The following is a 13,158-nucleotide window of genomic DNA, read 5'->3' as shown; positions in this document are numbered from 1 at the left end:
CTTCTCACATTTATGAGGGTGGATTAATATGAGGTTTTTCGAGAGTCTTACTTTCCAAGTATACGTGTAATTTAATAGTAAGAGTAGAATAGAATACCGTTCAAAAAAAATGTGTAATTTAGTAGTAAGAGTAGAATAGAATGCCATTCAAAAAAAAAGTGTAAAGAAAAAAATAAATAATAAAATCTATGAGAATATTCAATAAATTTATTTGTTTGATATAATTTAATAAAAAATCACTTTGAAAAGAATCTGAATGGGAGGCCAAGATTTATGCTAATGTTAATGGATTTAACCTGTAGGGGGGGAGTGGCATAATAATAGGTTGAGTCATACTGGCACGCACACTGACACACTGTCCTGACACCATTAGATTGGTTCTAGAGGTATGCTTAGAGGGTTAAAAACAACCCTCTCAATTGACACTTGTAAGTATTTTTGAGTGCTTTTAATAAAACTTTGTTTAATTAAAAAATATGCAAGGGAAAAAAATGAAAAAGGAGGAAGGAGAGTACGTGAGAAAAATAAAAAAATATGTTTCATATTATCATTTTAGCTTTTTGACAAAATAGATATTATGGTTGTAAAAGTTTTAGTTTTAACTGTATGTAGAAGATGATGATAAAGAAATGTGAGCGTGTGTTTGTGGATAAGAGCACCTGCAATAATATATTTGAAAAACTTTTAGTAAGACGTATTATCGTTATTATGAAGACTTTTCACCACTGGGTGCTCTTCCATACATATTTAATTGTGATCTAAAAGATTTCAAGCTGTTTCAAAGCTTTTACCATTTGAGTAAAAACTTTACCATTAGAGATGCTTTAAGTAAAAGATAATAATTTTTTATAAAAGCCTCTTAAGCATCTACATATTTATAGAATAATTTGTAAGTTGTCAATTTAGCCCCTAAGTTAGTTTAATGTTTTTTATTTTATTTTTGTTTGTTTTAAATTTTATAAATCTATTTGTGTTTTTATTTTGTCTATTAATAAAATTAAGTTGTTTATTTAATTTAGTGTAAAAAAGATTAGAATAAAATATTAAAAAAATAGGTGAAAAATAACTAATTATAAAAAGTGAGGTGTTTTTGCAATGTTTCAAGATAGAATAAAGCTGACGTAATTAAAAAATCGGAAAAAAATAAATGGTATAAGGGGAAACCTTATAAGCATGAACATAAAATTTCTTGTGAACAGTAATAAATTTTTTTCATTTTTCAAGATATTTAAGAAAATCAATTTTACATGTTAGAGTCTCAAGTTCGAGATATGAGAAAGACTTTTAATTTTTTTTTTACAAATAAAATCCTCTAGTGAACGAGTTTGAGTCTTGCAGATGAAGCCAGGTTTTATTCAACTAAATATCATGCCTTCAGGTTTTATTCAACTTTTAATTAAGGTTTTTTCTCTCGTTAGAAATTGAGGATTAAAGGAGTCTCTTGCGCGACCTAGTTAACACAGCCTAAATTAGTTAGATCGGAGCAAATGAATTTACATATTTAAAAGGAAAAAAGAATAAAATAAATCTTTCCATATTGACTTTTTTTACCATTAACGTTAACCTTTCACAAATTAAACACATCCGTTTTGTGCCCCATATAAAATTCCTTTAATCCGTTCCCCTCTAATATTACCGATCACTTTCCCGGCCACTTTCTCCATCTAAAATCTCACTCTCCTTCAACACTCCCCTTTCAATTATTATTATTATTATTCACATATACATACACACATATTTATATCTATATATATTCAATTTAATTCAATTCAATTAAATCTTTTTTCTTTTTAATTATATATAGGGTTTTGACATTCGATATTTCTTTTTTTGGTATTTAGGGTTTCGATTGTAAGCTCTCTATATAAATAGATATAGATATATATTATCTGTATCTATAGGTTTCTTAGGGTTTCGATTTTCCGTCTACTGATATAGATACGTATTATCTGTATCTATAGGTTTCCTAGGGTTTCAATATAATTGATTTAATTGTAACCTATAGATATAAATTATCTGTATCTATCTGTCTATTAGTGTTTTTTAGGGTTTTAGTGAAAACTGTTAGCTAGTGATACTGTAGTGTTTGGAATTTAAGTTAGTGCATGCCATGGCATCATACAGACCATTCCCTCCCCCGCCGCCACCGCAATCGAATTTCGGACCGCCACCACCTCCCCCGGTTGGTCCGCCACAACCGAATCAGTATACTCAAAATTGGGGATATCAGAATTCGACTTTTCAACCGGGTGGTTATGTAGCTCCACCACCACCACCACCACCACCTGTTAACCCTGTTCCGAATCAACAACAGTTTACGTCGTACCCACCGCCTCCGCCGCCGCCTGAGGCGGCGTATCCGCCGCCACCGCCACCTTCCCAGCCTGCACCACCTGGACAAATGTATTTTCCGTCTTCGCAGTATAGTCAGTTGCAACAACCGCCACCTCCACCACCTCCGAATTCCTCTCCACCTAGCTCATCTGTCCCACCGCCTCCTCCCCCACCTCCATCACATCCGCCTTCGCCTCCCCCACCTCCTGCGAATGTGCCTGTAAATAACCAAGTTAAGGAAAGTAAACACGATGGGTATAAAAGGCAGTCGAATGATATGGAGAAATCTAAATGGCGTGACCCGGCGCTTTCCCATCATGCGGGTCCGTCTAGAAATCAGTCCAAGCCTGCTCCTTTGCCGCCTATGCCTGCAAGAAAATCAAGTAAGGTCGAGACTGAAGAAGAAAGGAGGCTACGTAAGAAGAAAGAAATGGAAAAGCAAAGGCAGGACGAAAAACTTAAGCAGCAGTTGAAGGAATCTCAAACTAAAATCCTCCAAAAGACCCATATTTCATCTTCGGGGATCAAGCCGCATGGTTCGGTTAGTGGCTCACATATGGGTGATAGAAGGGCTACATCATTCTTGAGCGGTGAAAGGATAGAGAATCGCCTGAAGAAGCCAACGACCTTCCTTTGCAAGTTGAAGTGAGTATGTCATGTTAACAAGTTATCATTTTGTTTTTTCTTTTGTGCCTTACGCTGCATCTTATTCCCAAAATTTGTCACCAGCTACTTTTGATCTGTGTTGGTATGTCGCTCTGTTATAATTAAAGATATTTTTGAATTTCATTGATTTAGCTGCATGGCATGCTTATCCTTAATCTGTATATATGTGCGAGTATTATTGCCTGATACGACTTAATAGTTGTTTTTCTTCAAGAGTTATATGATTCTGAATTTTGTTTCAACTTTTGTGGTCTATGAAGATTCCGGGACGAGTTACCAGATCCAACAGCTCAACCAAAGCTTCTGTCTATTAGGAGAGATAAAGATCGGTACACATTCTTCCTTTCTAGATTTTTTTCTACTGGTATGTGTTTTAGTGTCTAGCTTACCCTGCACTTCTGTGCAAATAAACCCAAACGCTTGAATATAACATAACTTCTCTGGCTGCCCATTCTGGTTGCCGTACTATAGCCTAGTTTGTGGCTGTGTATGTTTAAGACTGTCATCTTGGATACTGAACATAAAGGTGTTTACCAGTTATTGATTTTGATGCCCTTCAATATCAAAAGATGACTGGAAGATAAAGCTTTGTAGCTACTTCTAAAGGCTGTTAGAATGTACCCACCTGGACCAATCACTACCCAAATGAATTTTTGATTATTAGTCGTTGAAGTTTGTGGATAGATGGACCCACCTGGACCAATCACTACCCAAATGGATTTTTGATTATTAATCGTTGAAGTTTATGGATAGATGAATAGATGAATTTTCCAGGTGCCATGAAACGTTTTTGAACTGTACTGTTATCATGATGACATGCTTGATATTATTAATTTTTATAATGGAAATGCGTTTATGCGGCTTGGAGGGTTGGGAAAAACCATGTAATTTTCTGGTCATTTGAAGCCGAATAACGAAAGAATGCATAGAAAGAGGGGTGTTTGCGTGATAACATCACATGCTGTAGAATGTTATAGGTTGCCAAAGAGCAAGGCAAGCGTATTCTTGCCAATGATTGCACATAACAGACAGGTTACCTTCAAAATCGATCATAAAATCACTTTTATCTATTGAATGGGGGATAACATTAATGGTCAACGGGTTCATGTATATATATAGGAAATCGCAAAACCTTTAAGAATATGGGATCACTCAGGCTAGGGTAAGTAACATCTATAACAAAAGTAATCAATCTTGAAGACAAGAACAACATATTTACGTAGCTCGGTCATAAATTATGAGGATGATCTATGACTACAGCGTCACTAGTGTATCTCTTTATTGATTTTTTCTTCTTGGGTTTATATATGTATAATAGTTAAGGAATTTGGCCCAATTATCCATGTCGGCCCCATTCAGATTTCCGAATTGTTTGGTATTGAAAATGATAGGGAAACCTTTAATAGAGCCTCCTCAATTTTGACCCCTCTACTTTTAAAAAAATTCGATCAAGTCGCTTAACACTTTATGTATTTTAGGACGTGTCTAGGACGTGTCATGTAACATCTATGGCTTGTACTTGTAGTATCCCTTTTAATCTCACGACTGATCTTTGCAGAGCTGTCAAATATGCTCTCACTTCACTGGAAACGGTGCATAAGCCTCACTTGCATGTTGAGCCAGACCTTGGGATACCACTTGACCTACTTGATCTCAGTGTCTACAAGTAATAGTTCATTACACTCTTTGAGTTTTTTCAATTTAGAAGCAGCGGTCTATGAATGTAATCTAGTCAATTAACACCTAAAACTCTTTCCTTGCTGGATTAGTGCTCCAAAGGATGAAGTACTACATATTGCTCCTGAAGACGAGAGATTGTTGCAGGAGGATGTTACTTTGACCCCTGTTAAAAAAGATGGGTTAAAAAGAAAGGAGCGTCCCACGGATAAAGGGATGGCTTGGCTTGTCAAGACGCAATATATCTCTCCTCTTAGCACGGATGCAACAAGACAGGTGAACACAAAGCTTATGTTGTTTATACATTAGCTGAGGTGACAATCTGGATTCTGGACCCATTTAATTACAAATGGGTCAATTCAGGATTTCAGGTGATGTCTGATCTATAACAGGTCGAATGGGTTGAAAGTCATATAAAATATTTTCAGATGCATTGAATACTTCAACTCACTTATGAAAGGAAGTTTAGATGATTTTTGTAATAACAATATAGTTTTAGGATCATATCTAACACATTACTTTTATGTAATATGTTTGTTTGGTTAAACAAGAAGTCATATATCTTCAATGCAACATGCAGTCATTTGAAAAACAAGCGAAAGAACTACGGGAGAGGCGTGGAAATGCCCTACTGGACAACCTTAATAGTAGGTATATATCTGTATTCTGCTTCTCTCTTTATATGGATGAACTAGCAGGCTTATCTATCAAATGACATTTTTTGCCGCTTTGATCAGGGAAAGGAAAATCAAGGACATCAAGGCTTCATTCGAGGCTTGCAAGTCGCACCCAGTTCATGCAACTAACAAAAAGTTGCAGCCTGTCGAAATTTTGCCATTATTTCCTGATTTTGAACGGTATTCGACTATCTTTCTGCTATATATTACTCATCTTTACCCATTTGGTGTCCATTGCTATTCTGTTTTTTGTTTTTTTCTTGAATGTATTTGGTAAAGTGCAAATATCCTTGAAAATTTAAACTGATTGCATGGGTGTCAGTTTGGTCATTTGTTTTACAGAGTGCTAATGAACATGCAACATTTTGTGAATTTCGATTAAAAAATTAAGATATTTTCTATGGGTGGATGAATTTGTAGCTTTAGTGAAATATTTGTTTTGCGAGTTAACTTCCAACTGGGGCTAATACTAAGATCCCTGATTATAGTATCTATATTTAGACGCTGCAAACTCGACGCACTCAATTATGAATGGGTCAAGTTAGAAAATGTTAACGTGTCAAACTCCCAGAAAGCTGCCTAATGTGGGAATGGGCCAAACTCACAGAAGTTGCCTAATGTAGATTCCTTTTTTATAGAACCATCTAAGTCATTTTTTATTAATAATAATTTTTTTTTATGGATTAAGAAGTTCCTTGGGACCAAAGGTGTTTAACCTGACCCATACTGGTTTACCCGTTTCGGTATGGTTTCTCAACCTGACAGTATTTTGCCACCTCTATTATATTTGCTTAGGGGAACGCTAGTATTTTTAAAAATATGATTGACATGCCATGAAGTTCAAATTCTAAGAGCAGCTACAGGATAAATAAGCGTATGGAGGTGTTATTATAGGAGTCTGAGTTGTTTCCCTGCAGCTGGAGAAATAATTTCTATTATGTCAACAAGAAGCATTGTCTACTCTTCATTTGCTAGTTTTGCTAAATTTTGAATTTTGCAGGCTGGGTGATCAATTCGTTGTTGCAACCTTTGATGGTCCTCCTACTGTTGATTCAGAAAGCTACAACAAAATGGACAAAGCTGTTAGGGATGCCCATGAATCTCAGGTATGCTCTGCTTGAGCCCCATGTTATTCATTAAATTTGAAAGTTCTGTAATCTTAGGCGTACAAAGAGGTAGCTCAGGGTCTGCTTTCTAGGTTTTTAGACTCGGGGAAACAGGGAACTGAAAGTTTATGTAGCTGATTTATTGATGGACTAAAACATATATGTTAATAGTGAGGTGACAGTTTGACCCAATACCCATTGATACATGAATCTCTCATGTTGGTTTGTATTTACTTTTAAACGGGTCAAATGGATGAGTAAGTTTTTATTGGCTGCAAGGGGCATAGGTCAAACATGTTGAAGTTACCCAGGTGTCTATTTTAACATATGCATGGTTGTGTCAAGATGGGAATGTTTTACAGTGATAATAAAAGTTCTTATTTATCACAATTAAGGTATGAACTACTATTGCTAGTTTCAGTAACTGTTCAAACAAAATCGACCCTTTACCCAGCCTGCTTGTTACGCTCATCTTGCCCCCTCTTGCTGATAGACGTGTCATACGAGGAGGCTAAAGAATGTTAAGTGTACAAAATTTCGAGGAGGGTAAAGAAGACCTCTCTACTGACTCATTAAACTCACACCCATCCTTCTCTCCCCCTCCTCTTTTTACCCCCTCCTTCTTCTGGAACTTTCTGTCTATTATCATAATGACACCATAGCAGTAACCACTAAAAGTATTTCATTCAATAATCAGTTATATATGCTTATGAATATTAAGTGTATAACCAGCTTTGTTTTCTAATTATGTGAACTAATCTAGTTGTTTTGATTTTACTTTCTATCCCAGGCTGTCATGAAAAGTTTTGTGGCAAGCACCTCGGATGCAGCTAAACCTGACAAATTCTTGGCTTACATGGTTCCTTCGGTTGGCGAGGTAATTTTCTTTTTGGAGGTTTCCCTGGGGACAATCTGCTTTTAGTACTAACAAATCTATGTTCCGTCTGTTTTGGCCATCATTTGGGTCTTTTGATGTAATGTTAAGTGCACTCTCTAATGCCTACAATTGGTTTACGAATGATTTTCAGCTATCAAAGGATATATATGATGAAAGTGAAGATATATCTTACACGTGGGTTCGTGAATATCACTGGGATGTATGTTCTGAGTTTCTATGAACGTTTTAAGTTTCCGAGCTTTTTTCCACAAAACGATGTGTTATGATCTTTTCTTCTTTTAACAGGTTCGGGGTGAGGATGCAGATGATCCTACGACTTTCTTGGTGTCATTTGGGGAATCAGAGGCTCGCTACATGGTAACATATATATAGATATATATTGATTTGCTTCTTCATATAGGTAGAAATTTGCACCAAATTACTCATGAATGGGTTGGTTGAGGTCATGGTTTGTCTTTAATGGGTCTAATCTTATTATCAAGCTTTTTAGGTTATCATCAAAATCCTATAAGTTTTTGTATTATTTTTTAAAATGTTAGATCAAATTTGTTACGGGTCAACTTGACCCAACATATTTTGACCTGTACCACCCGAATAATCTGTTTTGATCAGGGCAGAGCATGGGGGTCGGTTTACTTTGGTAATGGCTAAGTAAAAATGCTTGACTAGGTTAATTAGTTTTCATTTTATAGGCAGTTATCCTAATTCCAAAACCCAATCGTTGGGTATTTGACTGGACTGGTCAATTTGTTTCGGTTAAAATTCGGTTATTTATCAGATTAATCGATTTTTGTGAAGTCCTAGTTTTGACTTGTTACCCAATCCGTGCACTTACTGCTACCCTAATTTGTGATATTATTTTTGTAGCTATATTGCTCTAAGTTTTCTTCTTTGTTCAGCCTCTGCCAACAAAACTTATATTAAGGAAGAAGAGAGCGAGGGAAGGAAAGCAAAGTGATGAGGTTGAACATTTCCCCGTACCAGCGAGTATTACAGTGAGGCAAAGATCACGTGTTTCAGTTGAAATGAAGGAATCTGAGGTATTTCTATAATCCCTTATAAAGCATATTGACCTCTCCTATTTTAAGAAATTCAGCACTTTTTTATACCCAAAATAGCCTTACTTCTTAATCCTAATTCCCCTATACACCTAATCTATACTTTTATACGATTTAATAAATAAAACAACTCTCTTTAAAAGTTATGGAAGAATTTATCTAAAATACCATTAATGATTAAATTACAATATCAGTCATTTATCCAAAATATCTCCATTAACCTTTTATCAATTACCTTTACATCAATTATCTACACTACTCGCTGCCGTCTCCACCTCCACCACCAACAGTCGCCCCCACCACCACACCGTTGCGCCACAACCATCGCCGCATTGCACGGGTACCGTGCTAGTGTTACTTTAAATCTTTCTTGCACTAATCTCAAAAATTTTACCTTCGTTTGTTATACTCTATCCTATCCAGAGTCGAGTTTAGAGGTGGGCGGGTCAGATGGGCTGGACAATAGGTCGAAATGGTTTGGGTTGAAATGAATTATTCTTACAGTACGAGTCCGACTGGTTTTAATTTCTGACTCATCTATGTTCATTTATAATCTATTTTTAAGTAGATTGTGGTTGCAAATTCAGTATTATTATAATAATATAAATCTTTGAATAGAACGAAATAGGAAGTTGAAAGCATAGAAAAGTTTGCGTGGCTTTCAAACCCTAGCAACAGCTATACAGTTTTAGTGAACTTCAATTTTTGATCCCTTTCGAGTCTTTGAGATACAACATAACCCAAATTGACCAGTCTCTAGTATATTGGCCAAACTTGGGACTTATGGTTTGAATTAGGCTTTGGACTTCATCAACTCTGGTTCATGATGATCATAAAGCTTTTCTTTAATACTTTTTACTAAATATATATCCTCTTATCCGTGTAATTTGTGATCTTATTTCTGTCAGAAAATGTTCATATTAAAGTTGATTGTCAGTCTGTTAACTTTCTAAGAAATTGACGGTGTTGATACGAGTCTGCAGATTTCGCTAGTACCTTTTACTAAACTTATACCCTTATTCATATTAAAGTTGATTGTCAGTCTGCTAACTTCTTAAGTAATTGACGGTGTTGATACGAGTCTTCATATTATGTCAATGTTGTCCGGCACTCCAGTTATCCCATACACATATACACTTCCCCTTTTTAGGTGTGTATGAAAATTCTTCTTTCTGATTTACCAAAGTGTTCATCTTAAATCGCTGATTTGCTTATTGTCATTTGTTCCAAGCAGTTTGGTCACATGATACATTTTTATTTTATCCTTAATAAACTACATGTTAGAGTCTGCTACTTTGACACATTTATATGAGAATAGGTCGATTTGGGTTATATCTCAACAGCTACCAACCAAAAGGGTCATAGTCAAGTACATGGCTATAACAGAACAGGTCAAACGGTTTGGAAGTTAATTCAAATGGTCTCAATCTTCATGTCTGTATATTCAACATATTAAATGTTATTTGTTGTAATAATATATTATCTAGCTCATACATTATTTTAAAATGTAAAAAAGTGGGAGAAAAAGTGTTGGCATGTCATACCGACGTGACACTTTTACATGTGTAGGAAATCACTCGTTAACCTGAATTTCTTTTTCAATGTTAAAAAAAACCCGAAATTATTTTAATCCAATATCTGACAGCCCATTTGGCCACTTTTAAATGTTAAATGTTTGACAATAGAATCTATACATGCCAGATGGTTCCCTTCTCCAATAAGTACTTGATTCGAGGTATAATTCTTTTTTATATGTTGTATTGTACGTTATATTCTTGCAGAGTTATGTTGGTTTGAAGGGCAGAAGTTCAAATTCTAGACATCATAGTAGAATGGACATGGAAGATGATGTAAATCAACATCATAATGGCATGGAGGATGATGGTGATATGGACCAGTTTAGTGGAGGCGAATACGATATTTCTGATTGATAGTGAAAGGGTAATTATTTTGGAAGATAAACAGCAAAAGTTACTGCAAAAGGGGGAAGATTAAACAGGACATCCATATTCTGAAGGTGCGGGGTTGTTCTTTTTTCTTAATTTAAATGTTTACTCTTTTGGCCCCCCTCTGTACTGTTTGCATTTCATCATAACACGCAGTTATGTTCAGAGAATATGTGTACATTATGTAATGCAATTTTAGCAAATTTATTTATACAAGCATTTGTTTTTAAAAAGAAGCTAAAATTGTTGGTTATTTCGTGGAATAATTGGTGTTAGATTTTATGATTTTGAGCTTTTAAAATGCTGTCTTTTTCTTCACTCCATTTAGAAAAATGAAATGATCGAATATCTATTATTGTGTTTTCTATAATGATGATTGTGTCTTGAGTCTTTAAACTACTGCACATTTTGTATTAAGAAGTCTTCTACAGAATGGTGATTACCATGAATGGAGCGGAGCGTGCATTTTTGTGTGTGGTTGTGTATCCAACCGCATAGCAAGCCGACTAATCCCCAGGGGGACCATTCGCTTTGCGGGGAGCCCAGTGTTGTCACGAGTGAATCTCCATGCCATAAGGGAATATATATTTTGCTCCTACCTTTTGAAGTTGGGGCCATAAGGTATTTTCACCTTTAGAGACCAAACCTTTACCACTAAGCCACCACCCTTGTGGTTACATGCATTGAGGTTGGTTTAATTTAGATTATACAAACATTCATCATTACTTGTTTGAAAGGTCACAACCATTTCCAGAGTTCAACCCAACTCATGAATTGATCTTTCCAAAACTTTGAACTGTGCGGAACCGAAAACTAGATATTGTAATTAGGATATTTTTATGTATGTTTCATCTGTTTACAGGAGATCAGGGAAGCACTAGTTAATTTTTGCAATTACAATTCGTTTAGTTTTTTTGAAATCTGTTATAGTATTCAAACTAGATTTTAGACCCGTGTCCAACACTGGACACGGTATTTACGATATTATCAACATTAGATATTTATATATTAAAGTCATAAAAGCTTATAATTTTGCAGATATACGGTTTCAAGTGTTATATTTTGCAAGTTTTAGTACAATAATTATAGGTTCGTCATTGTCATTATTAGCGGAAACAAATTAATGGAATTGTTTACCGTAGTCATTTCATAAGACACATGTTATAATAATTTATCTATTATAGAATATTCTAAAACCAGTTGTACTCATAATGTGATATTATTATAAAAGACTACTAAGAGTTAAAATATAAATATACTTGAAATCGTGTACTTGACATTCACGTATATGTATTTAATCATGATGCGAACCCAAAACACGCATAAGTTTTTTTTAATCACCTGTTCTATGATAATTAAATGACAATTAGGATTGTTTATATATTCTTTGATAACAATTAGTACTCTTGATTTGAGTGACTAACAAATTGTGTTTATATTAAATATTAAACAAAATATTAATATTTATAATTTATAAAAATCTAATTTAATATTTGTTAATAATTAATTAGGTTTTGAAATAATTTTTTATAGATAATATTTCGAATTTTTTTTAATCAATTAAATGATTATAAATTTTAAAAAATTCTTTCATGTTGAAGGCTAAAAATAAATATAAGTTAAGTATAGGGATAAAAAGTGTAAACTATTAATGGAAAACAAAAAAAATGTAAATTAATGAAACTTTTTCTACAAATTAATATAATAATATATTTGAATAATGATTATTAGGATTTTTAATTTGTAGGTAATCTAAATGATGGCATAAGCGAGAATCAATTTGATGAAATTTGATTGGTTAATAAGTCATTAGTTCAACTGTCTTAAAATATATATTAAGTTTAAGATTATGTTATGATACTTGATTTAAGTTGCATCATTTTATTTTCCAAGAATATTTTTTCTCAAGAGTCTAGTTTAGAACTACCCTTTTTCTGTTTGACTTGGTGTTAGCCGATTTTTGGTGATTTATGTTTGAGGGTGCAAGTAGAGTTCTACGTACATTCGTTGGCATTATTTGTATTTTGTTTCGATTTTGTTAATCCCTACATCTTTGTGCTTTTTACATATGAAAAGCCAAGGGGCTAAGGGCGTGTTTGATAAATCCGTATAATTTAGTGCGGGATGAATCATCAAATTTGCTGAATGATCAAAATGTGCTGAATGAACATAGTTCTGATTCTGAATGAAAACAACTGTTTGATATTTGTTCTAAAAAGAATACTCTCATTTGAAAGTTACTTACGATTTTAACCTTATGTCCGATTTATCAAATGATAAAATATGATTACCTTATAAGGCATGTGATACTTACGTTCTAATTGTTATATCAGTCTCATGTCATTTCTTCCTCCTAGAATCTACCCCTTATATCAATACCGCCATCCTCCTAGAACCCGCTAGTCCTGGCATGCCGAGTAACTTGTGGGGGTTGTCGCTAGGGTTAAATCGGTTTGACATGGTGGTGTTTTGGTTGATTTATATTACATATATTTATAACAGGTTATTTTTTTTTCTTAAAAAAAAGAAAATGGGAGTGGGAGTGGGAGTGGGGAGGATTATTGCGGCGGGAGAAATATGGTGGTTTGATGATGATTTGAGAATGCATTATATATACATTTAGGCACTTATGAACGGACCCTAAAAGTTATTATAAACAAAGAACATTTTATACGAAAAAAACTAAATGGTATACTTACAGTTAAGTTAATTTAGAAACTTTTAAAAAGTCATGATCATTTAGCAACTTTTTTTACATTAATATAAGGACACTATTTAATATTTTAATTGGTTAAT

The 13,158-nt window shown here is 34.3% G+C and overlaps 1 protein-coding gene across 1 annotated transcript; it reads left to right on the top strand.

Moving 5' to 3' along the window:
* Positions 1 to 1,862: 1,862 nt before the first annotated feature.
* Positions 1,863 to 10,598, top strand: LOC122607495 (protein PAF1 homolog). The gene is made up of 12 exons (XM_043780475.1): positions 1,863 to 2,979; positions 3,261 to 3,329; positions 4,559 to 4,666; positions 4,770 to 4,953; positions 5,258 to 5,328; positions 5,415 to 5,534; positions 6,355 to 6,460; positions 7,251 to 7,337; positions 7,489 to 7,557; positions 7,644 to 7,715; positions 8,258 to 8,398; positions 10,198 to 10,598. The coding sequence occupies exons 1-12, from the start codon at positions 2,111 to 2,113 to the stop codon at positions 10,345 to 10,347; spliced, it is 2,046 nt and encodes a 681-aa protein (XP_043636410.1). The 5' UTR covers positions 1,863 to 2,110; the 3' UTR covers positions 10,348 to 10,598.
* The last annotated feature ends 2,560 nt before the right edge of the window (positions 10,599 to 13,158 follow it).

The sequence above is a fragment of the Erigeron canadensis genome, chromosome 7 (genome assembly GCF_010389155.1).
Source record: "Erigeron canadensis isolate Cc75 chromosome 7, C_canadensis_v1, whole genome shotgun sequence".
In the NCBI taxonomy this organism is placed as follows: Eukaryota; Viridiplantae; Streptophyta; class Magnoliopsida; order Asterales; family Asteraceae; genus Erigeron; species Erigeron canadensis.
Note: the sequence above shows the minus strand (reverse complement) of the source record. Positions and strands in the feature narration are given on the sequence as shown.

Coding starts and splice junctions, on each gene's coding strand:
- LOC122607495 (XM_043780475.1), top strand. CDS start 2,111: ATGGCATCATACAGACCATTCCCTCCCCCGCCGCCACCGCAATCGAAT. Junction 3,330..4,558: donor ATTAGGAGAGATAAAGATCG/GTACACATTCTT, acceptor TGATCTTTGCAG/AGCTGTCAAATATGCTCTCA. Junction 8,399..10,197: donor TTGAAATGAAGGAATCTGAG/GTATTTCTATAA, acceptor ATATTCTTGCAG/AGTTATGTTGGTTTGAAGGG.